Below are 10,215 nucleotides of genomic sequence, written 5' to 3'. Positions count from 1 at the left end.
AAATTTGAATTAAATGTATATATTTTGAGGTTGTGGGGTGTCGGGGGTCATGACCTCCACGGTATGATGTTCTTTTCCACAAAATATGAGATTAGATGAAATATGAAAAACAGTATAATGATTTAAAGTACAAATGATGAAACATGTTAATTAAATATAATGACCTTAAAACTTTGAAAACTTATAATGTCCCATTATTTATGGTTATGTATTTTAAACTATGAGGGGATCAGGAGGTGGCTTTCCCGCAGCGCACGGTGGTGGTATCCACATCCAAAAAGCGGATGTGCATCCGGGACTCCATCTCCAGACCTTTTAGAATCTGCACACCAGCAATAAATGAATAAATACTGTACATTTAAAAGACAGCATTAACGAGCAGTTGGATTCCAAACCTGTTCAAAATGCTCAAAGGTTATCCCTTCATAGAATTCGTCCGGTGCCTGAGTGGTGAAAAAAAAAGAAAAAAGAAAGTCTATTGGAGCTGTTCGTGTCACGCCGTTGTAATCCATTACGTTAATGAGATAAATTTTAAATAAATGATGTATATACATTTATCATGTATAATTGAAGTAAGGAAGAAATATGTGGTTAATAATGTGGTTTTAATCCACTTTTCTTGAGAAGAAAAATCCATTGACGCATTTATTCAAAATCAAGACAAGTAAATGCAATTGGTGATGTTAGTTTGAGAAATTAATGGATATACGTAGTTAAACAAGCGTTTCCATTTCATATTTGCGTCCCGTTTTATGACAATGTGTACGGTTACCATGTGCGGCACGTTGGTGCTGGCCACTTCCAACATGGCCGCGTCGGCAATGGCCTTGGCAGCCTCGTGGCCGATGGTGCCACTTTTGGACAGCAGCTCCTCCACCACCTCAACATCATCAGGGGAAAGAAAAACATTTTTTAAAGTCTGGTTGTAGGCGCCCCCCGCCCCATGATTCAATTTTTAATCAAGTATGTATGATAGACTGGCAATTCTGTTCAATTTTGATTGCACGCTGTCATTAGGTGGAAGGCGATGTGCTCGTCTCAATTTTTAAATCTGTCAATAAGTGAAATTCATTCTATTCAAATGACTAAATCAATATGTAAATTATTTGCATCTTTATTTATACCCCAGTGATTTTTTTTTGCTTTCATTTTGTAAATTTACTTCATTTTTTCATATTATTGTCTAACACAAACTTGGATTATTAGACCATATTTTGTTCATAACATTGAACATGATATATTAAGTATTTTTAATGTAATTTAAAAAAATAAACAATATATTTTATACTTCGAATTCAATTACTTTAAACCCATTAATTAGTTCTTTTTGTTTAAGAATTTAGCTTTGTTTTACATCATCTGAATAATTTAGTTATTTAATTGATTAATTAGCTATTGATCATAACATTCAAAATAAAAATACATTATTTCAATTTTATAAATTACATTTCTTTCACTTCATAATGAATGATTTATATTTGATTACAGTGATTGTTTTTTTTTATTTACATGCCATTCACTTATTTCTCCATTTTTATTTTCAAATAATTCATCAAGTTTCCATTACTTGATTGATTTAATTATTTTCCTGATTTTAATCATTTAATAATTTCACTTCATTTGACGCGATCTGATATCATATGAGGTCGTCCATTATTTCAGCGACGGACAAAAGTATTGGGACACCTAGAGCAACGGAAAGCAACGCAAAGTTGACATGAACCCACGCAAAATCCCGTGAAAATTATTTGGTACCTTCCTGTACTCTGCCAGCGTGATGGTGCCGTCGCTGTCCGTGTCGTGCATGTTGAACAAAACTGCAAACAAAGTTTTCCTTGTCATCATCATTGTCTTCATCATCATCACTAAACAAAACAAATCTCACAAACTATCATCAGAGTTCAGTAAAGATTTTGTTTTCAAAATTATTACATTTAAATAAAATAATAATAATAAAATATATAGTAACAGAATAGATTGAATAGAATAAGATAAAATTTAAGTAAATTATTTAAATCTAAAATCCTATTTAATATGGTGGAAATATTGAAATAAAAATAAAATAATTGATACTTGAAAATGAGAACAAATAAAATAAGATAAAAGTTGAACTACTACAATTGAAAAATCTGTGAAAATGGGCTTTTAAAGGTATAAGTAAAATAAAACGAAGTATATAAAATGAAACTCCATGGGTTTGAAAAATAAAATTCATCCATTTGCCCCGACTGCTGATCCTCGCGTGAGTCACCAATGTGCTTGTGTATTTATAAAAAATATTTGAAAACAAAATTACTAATCAATATATCTTATTATATATTCAGGGATATTAAAGAATTTTTTACATTTTTCCAAATTTTTTTATGTATGAATAAATAGTATTTAAATTGTGGAGTTACTATAATGATCATGAAAAATCCCAAACTTCGCAACCTGCTTTTAGATATTTGCATTTTTCTTCAAACAATAACAAACAAATGATCTTAAATAATTATATGAAGTGCAACGGCTGGATGGCACGTGCGATACTTTGTGTTTGTTGTAACTTTGCACTCATGTCCTGCAGTTAATTTTTGCCATCAAATGTCATATTTCACGTATCGTGCGGCGGCGTTAAAACGGCATCGGCACCGGAATTCGGGTCAAGTGTCTTGCCGGCTCGCGTCTATTCTTTAGATCACGAAGCCACAGCAAAGAGGCTCACAGCGCAGCTTTCGCTTCCTGATGACCTGACGCTCCTCCTCGCTGCTCTTGTGCTCGGGGGGACGGAAGTGACTCATGACCATCAGGAACTGCTCCAGGCTGATCTCCTCCAAGGAGCCGACTGGCGTGTCTTCCTGCTGCTGGTTTCTGCCAGTGCGGAGGAACACCGTGGCCAATAAGAAATCATTGTCCACCAACTGTCTAATTTTTTTTGCCAATCCAAACAGAATGTTTCATTTAAAAAAAAAATAAATCATACAATCCCTCTCTAAAATTTAACTTTTGACTAATAACCAAACAGTATGACTTCTATTTTGAGCAGGAGGGGGTGTGCCAACCATCCCTGGAGTTTTTGCATTGGGTAAGATTCCCCCTACCACAAAATAAGAAGCATCAGTGTAAACTACTTTTTGAAATTACAATTATTTTTTGCCAGAAAGGCAAGAAAAATGCACTGGACTCAGGACAGAAGTATCTGGAAGCAACAGTATGGTTTCATGCCTAGAAACAGTACCACAGATGCATTATTTGCCTTGAGGATGCTCATGGAAAAGTACAGAGAAGGACAGAAGGAGCTACATTGTGTCTTTGTAGACCTAGAGAAAGCCCATGACAGTACCAAGAGCGGAACTGTGGTACTGGTGTGCAAGTCTGGTGTGGCGGAGAAATATGTTAGAATAGTACAGGACATGTCTGAGGGCAGCAGAACAGTGGTGAGGTGTGCCGTAGGTGTAACAGAAGAATTTAATGTGAAGGTGGGACTGCATCAGGGATCCGCGCTGAGCCCCTTCCTGTTTGCGGTAGTAATGGATAGGCTGACAGATGAGGTTAGACTGGAATCCCCTTGGACCATGATGTTCGTAGATGATATTGTGATATGCAGTGAAAGCAGGGAGCATGCAGAGGAACAATTGGAAAGATGGAGACATGCACTGGAAAGGAGAGGAATGAAGATTAGCTGAAGTAAAACGGAATATATGTGCGTGAATGAGAGGGGCGGAGGAGGAAGAGTAAAGCTCCAGTGAGAAGAGATAGCAAAGGTGGATCACTTACTTGGGGTCAACAATAAAGAGCAATGCTGACTGTAGTAAGGAAGTGAAGAAACGGGTCCAAGCGGGTTGGAACAATTGGCCGATGGTGTCTGGTGTGTTATGTGACAGAAGAGTCTCTGCTAGAATGAAGGGCAAAGTTTATAAAACAGTGGTGAGGCCAGCCATGATGTACGGATTAGAGTCGGTGGCACTGAAGAAACAACAGGAAACAGAACTAGAGGTAGCAGAAATGAAGATACTGACGTTCTCGCTTGGAATAAGCAGGTTGGATAGGATTAGAAATGAACTTATTAAAGGGAGAGCCGCAATTGGATGTTTTGGAGACAAGGTGAGAGAGAGCAGACTTCAATGGTTTGGACATGTCCAGAAACATGAGTGAGGATATTGGTGGAAGGGTGCTGAGGATGGAGCTGCCAGACAAAAGAGCGAGAGGAAGACCAAAGAAAAGGTTGATGGATGTTGTGAGAGAGGACAGTGGGTGTTAGAGAGGAGGATGCGCGAGATAGGCTTATATGGAAAAAGATGACACGCAGTGGCGACCCCTAATGGGACAAGCCGAAAGAAAAGAAGAAGGGCACTAATGATGCTACGACCTCCTGACCCCCCACCCACCAAAAAGTAAAACAAATAGCTTTTGACTTAAAATTACACCATTGTACATTTTTATGGAAGTGAGAGGGGTGGAGCAACTTTGCATGACCCCCCCACACACACACACAGACCTCCAAAAGTAGCTTAAATATGAACATTCCCTCGACAGAAATGAATTTTTAACTCAAAATTGTACAGTTTTTCTGAGCCCCAGATATGAGATGAGAGGGGAATTATTTCGTGCACACAAACTACTACTTTGTGCATACAAAATATCATTTTATATGTTGTATGTAGTTGTTTGTGCTGACCAAATTGTTATAGGATGTTCACGAAATAACAGTGTCTCCATACTAGACAGGAGGGTAAGCAAATCGAGCGCACCTTCTTTCCGAAGTTGAAGCTCAAGGCGAGGCTAAAGCTCCTGAGCTACACAATGGACAGCGATAGTGATGAGAATATGGAAAGAAGAAAATAAACTCACCATGACGCCATCGCATGCGTTTTGGATGCGTCATTTGAAGCAAATCCATAAAAGAGCACTGAATTTGGTGACCCTACAGTCAAGGACGGACCCACAGCGACTTCATGCCCACGAATAATCACTATTTCATATGGACGAAGTAGTAGTTTGTGCATACAAATTAGTTGTGTGTGGAAATTAGTAGGTCGTGCACACAAACATCCTTAATTCCCGGCCTACAGAGCGCACCTAGTTATAAGCCTCGGTACAGGGAAAGAATTTAACGTTAGCGCGGGGCTAGCGTTAGCACGGTGCTAGGGTTTGTACCTAGGCTTATAACCAGGTTCGCTGATGCTAGCGCCGCATCACCACATTAACCGCAAGGTTGAAGGCGTGTGAAAAGGTAGGTTGTAGGTCGGAAATTACGGTACTGCTTTATGCGCACAAACTAGTATTTTTTTTTCACGTCATGTCTGGAGCTCTGTGCAGTTACATGTGAACCATCCTTTTAATAAAAATTTACCTTTTAATTTGAAAATCTACAATTTGACCTATTTTTGCGCCAACTTTATCAGTATTTTTTTCTCCCTAAATTATTTTCTGTTCCCTACAAATAAATGTAAGGAAATATAAATAAAGAAATAAATATGAACATTACACTATATATATATATATATATATATTATATATATATATATATATATATATATACACACACACACACATATATATGTAAACAGTTTCTTGGTTCCATTTCCGTTTGTACCCAAAAGCACACAATTTGACTCTTTATTATTATTTCTTTATCTTTCAGTCTGGCGCACCCCTTGGTGCGCAACATAGTTTGGTCTGGCCTGAAAGTCGTGTGTGGCAATAAATTCCACACAGATATGCTGTGAATGTCCTTTGATCCCGGCCGAACAATTTTTAAGAGCTTTTAAAGGATGTTTGTGCTGAATGTGGGAAAAAAAGCTCGTGCTTCACTCCTTGACTAAACTCCGCCAACTAATGGAAAACTTTTCGCAAACGTGTCTCATTACCGGGAAGGAAGATGACAACTTCAACTTTCCGAATGAGGAGCCTAGCAACCATCAGGACTCATTATTAGTTGTCATATTCCTTTCTTTTATTCTCTATTAAATAGTTATAATAGTCTATTAAATATTTATTTGAACAAATCACTCAAAAATCAAGTTAAATATAGAATAAATCAAGTAAAATCCAATAAATATGGTCTAGTCTTGTTTTAGTATTTATGAAAATACATTAGAAGCTAAAAAAAATCAAAGAATCAACTATCAATTCATTGGATGTTTTATCATATTGTTGCATATAAATTACAATAATGTGAAGCGTTATGTGATTCTTATACCAAATTGAGAATTATTTTATTACAATTATTTGTAGTCGTACAACTGTGCTTAAAAAAATTCAACTATGAATATTAATCAAGGTAACACATGTAGCATCATTAAAAACCTCATTAAACTATTATTTATCATAACATTTTTAAAGCCAAATATTGAAATTCATTTAAAAAATTTAATATATGATTATTAATACTGTACTGAAATGACTTAAAATAATACAATTATTAGTTATATTTTATTTTATTTAAAAGTATCTACATTAATTTACAATTTCTAGTAATTCTAAATTCTTGTATCCCTTATTACATGCTCTTACTTGGTTGTTGTAGCAAAAATGATAATTATTTTAAAAAGTTGAAACGTGATTTTATGTTTAAAAAAATGCAGAATTAATGCTAAAAACCATGATTAATAAAAACAATATATAAATAATAAAAATCATTGTTGATATAATCGATTTAAAAAAACGCTAAAAATAAAAGATGCCAAAGGAAAAAAAAATCCATTTACTTTTAACATTTCATTGCGTAAGCATCATCAATAATAATGAGGATTGCCATCCATCCATCCATCCATTATCTGAGCCGCTTACCCTCACAAGGGTCCCAACTATCTTTGGGCGAGGGACAGGGTACATCCTCACCTGGTTGCCAGCCAATCACAGGCCACATCGAGACAAAGAACCATTCGGACTCACAACCACACCTACTGGCAATTTAAAATCCATGCAACACGGATTCGAACCCCGGTCCTTAGAACTGTGAGGCAGACACTCTAATCAGTTGCACCACCGTGCCGTTTAATGATTTTCATCGTGGAGATTATTTGCTAACCTTTTGTCAAAGAAGGCATCGATGATTTGCTTCTTAATGGGATTGTTGGCAAGTGCTGGGATGCTGTCCAAATTCGCTCTGCTGCAGTGCGACACGCACACACATACACACACAGGTCATGGTTGGTTTTGATTGGACAATTTCCACCATTTCTCATTATATCACATCAAAATTGGACAAAACTGAAGAAACCTTGGCAGAGGTCCGTGCTGGACTGAGTGAGGTACAAGTCTTTGGAATAGATTGGCTTTTTTGTTTTGTTTTGTTTCTTTGTTTTGTGCTAGGGTGTGTATTGATCGCAAAAAGCAGGAGGAGGAGTTAAATGTAACATTTACGAGGTTTCTTCAGTGTTTGCAAAGTGATGATATGGAAGAATTTAGTCCGGTTTCCTCTTTTTCATTAAAAGAAAAAATGTACAATGTAAAGAAACAAATGCTCTTGGTGTGAATCCTCTGATCTATGCTGAACAGACGAATCATGCGACGTCTCGCAGGCTGTTTAAACTTGGATGTTTTTGCATGACTTCAGAAGCGTTATTTTATCCGTCCATCCATTTTTTTCACCATTTATCCTCAATAGGGTCGCAGGAGTGCTGGAGCCTATCCCAGCTGTTATTGGGCACACCCTGAACTGGTTGCCACCCAATCGCAGGGCACCTGGAAACAAACAACCATTCACACTCACAATCACACCTACGGGCAATTTAGAGTCTCCGATCAATGCCTGTTTTTTTTTTTTTTTGTTGTGGGAGGAAACTGGAAAACACAAAACAATCAACTCTTTCACTCTGTTTCCGTCATGTTATGCTTCACATTTTCTTCTGCTATCCTACTAACTTTGTGTGATTGGTTAGGGCTTCATTTACCCACAGTGCATCACTACACCGACCTATGATTGTGCTTTCTCTCTTGGGCTATGTTTTCAAAATAATACTCCTTTTCAAAGTAAGAGCCCGCTCGACTTTTTACCTCAGCATCTCTTCGTTTCCGCTCAGTTGTCGGAATCTTTTGTGGAGGTTTTTGATTTGCTCCGTGGAAACTGCGACACGTGCACACACAAACACAAAAGTGAGACGCCACGTGCAGAAATGTCCATTATAAAAATTGATAAGTGAATAAGGAAATGACCCACTAAAAGGTTCAGTCACACACAAACTCTCACTAGATATAATATTGTCAATACAATTTTATATCCCCTTTTTTCTAAAATAAACCCCGTTTTGATAAAAAAGTTAAATTAATTTTGGGTTTCAAAAACTGTCCTTGACATATATTCTGTAAGGATAATCAAAAAAATGTATGCGAAACAGTTGTGCAACCTATCATTTTACCAACATGAAAGTAGATGTAATGAAAAATATTCCACACAATTTGAAATCAAACTTGAAAATAAATCACTTCACATTCATCATAGACTTTTTCAATTGATCAGACAGATCGTGAAAAAAAACAAAGTATTTGCCATCTCATACTTCATTTTCCTTGAATAAATCAATAATTCCATCCATTTTCTTTGCCACCTATCCTCACAAGGGTTGCGGGAGTGCTGAAGCCTATCCCAGGAGTCATCAGACAGGAGGCAGAGTACTCCTTGAACTGATTGCCAGCCAATCACAGGGCACATCGAGACAGACAACCATTTGCACTCACGTGCACGCTTATGGGCAATGTAGAGTCTAAATCAACAATTATTGCTGTAAAAGCATCTTTTGGAAAAAAAAAAAAGAATGCTATACCGGGACACATTGGATGAATACACTTAATAAATAAAGTGACCATGCAGTGTGTAATCTCATGTGGATCGGTTCTGTTTCACTTGACTGTCAAAAGAGATCAAACAAATCTCCTTCTTCAGCAAGAAAATGTGCACACTAGTCAGAGTACAATAAAAGCATCAATTCAAAACTCAAAGCACCCCAAAGTGAAGTGTGGCCTTACATCCAGTCTTGCGGGCCAGCTCCTCATAGTGCTGCTGGCGCTGGGGACGTGCCTGCCAGGATCCCATGGCCGCTCCCGAACTAGCTGGACTTTGTGGCCAAGTCAAAGTCAGCTCACCCGCAAAGTGTGACCACCACCACGATTGGCTGCGATGCTCTGAAGGAGCCTCCCTAGCTCGCTCTCCCTCTCTCCCCCGGTCCCTCCCCTGAGTATCCGCCCTCCTTCAGGGTCCTAAATCCATATTGCTTATCTTGCTTTGACAAGTTTATGGACAAAACCATAAAGACGCTTGATACAAAAGTAGACTCTTTGTCTTCCTGACTAGTAGGACAATTCCATTTTTACTCCCAACTCTTTTTGTCCCACTAGTATATTGACTTAAAACTAGATATGAAACGATATCAAATCAATGATCAAACGGCATCATTAAAATATTTATTTGATATCCATCAATTCCAGCCATTGCCGTTTCTTGCCCATTTTTGGGCGGGCAGAAGTAATAAGTTCAACCACCCCTAAAATTTGAGTGATCAAATTTTAAAAAATAATGTTTTGTCATTTTAAAATAACCTAGTGAAGTGTTAAACCATAGAGTAGTTTGTCGAAATGTAAAACTGTTCAACAACAACTAAAAATACAATCCACCCTCCTATTGCTTCAAATGTGATTTGGTCCACCCAGTTCCTCAATTCCGTCTTAACGGTAAACTTGTACTCATTTCCTGAAGTCTGAATAAATTTGGTATTAAAATATTTTTATTCCTGAGTTTTCCTTTTTCTGATGTTTACATTTTTTTGATTGACTGAAGTACACGGCTTATACCACTGCTCAGTTCCCAACTCTGATTTCATGTTAAAATCAGACACTTTTTATGTACTCATTCACATTACAAAAACAAATGGAAATACTATTGTGAACAGAATGGATCCATGATAGCCGTAGTCCAGAATTTGAACTCAATAATAGAGTTGGCGGACCTTTTTGTTTCTGGTTTGCAAACAGTTTCAATAGGATTACGAATCTGTGTATTAATTTCCCACAATCAAAATGATAACAGGCACAGTGGTGCAACTGGTTAGAGTGTCTGCCTCACAGCTCTTAGGACCGGGGTTCAAATCCCGCCCCCCACTGTGTGGACTTTGCATGTTCTCCCTGTGCCAGTGTGGGTTTTCTCTGAGCACTCCGGTTTCCTCCCACAGCACAAAAACACCATTCATTGGACACTCTAATTTGCCCATAGGTGTGATTGTGAGTGCGGCTGTTTGT

The 10,215-nt window shown here is 37.5% G+C and overlaps 1 protein-coding gene across 1 annotated transcript; it reads right to left on the bottom strand.

Moving 5' to 3' along the window:
- Positions 1-132: 132 nt before the first annotated feature.
- Positions 133-9,127, bottom strand: tesca (tescalcin a). Its single transcript, XM_061818168.1, has 8 exons — positions 8,950-9,127; positions 7,981-8,050; positions 7,013-7,093; positions 2,705-2,850; positions 1,756-1,817; positions 773-880; positions 396-443; positions 133-322 (listed from the first exon to the last, which is right to left on the bottom strand). The coding sequence occupies exons 1-8, from the start codon at positions 9,014-9,016 to the stop codon at positions 230-232; spliced, it is 675 nt and encodes a 224-aa protein (XP_061674152.1). The 5' UTR covers positions 9,017-9,127; the 3' UTR covers positions 133-229.
- Positions 9,128-10,215: the final 1,088 nt, after the last annotated feature.

Source organism: Syngnathoides biaculeatus, chromosome 4 (genome assembly GCF_019802595.1).
Source record: "Syngnathoides biaculeatus isolate LvHL_M chromosome 4, ASM1980259v1, whole genome shotgun sequence".
Taxonomy (NCBI): Eukaryota; Metazoa; Chordata; class Actinopteri; order Syngnathiformes; family Syngnathidae; genus Syngnathoides; species Syngnathoides biaculeatus.
This window is presented reverse-complemented; position numbering and strand designations above follow the sequence as displayed.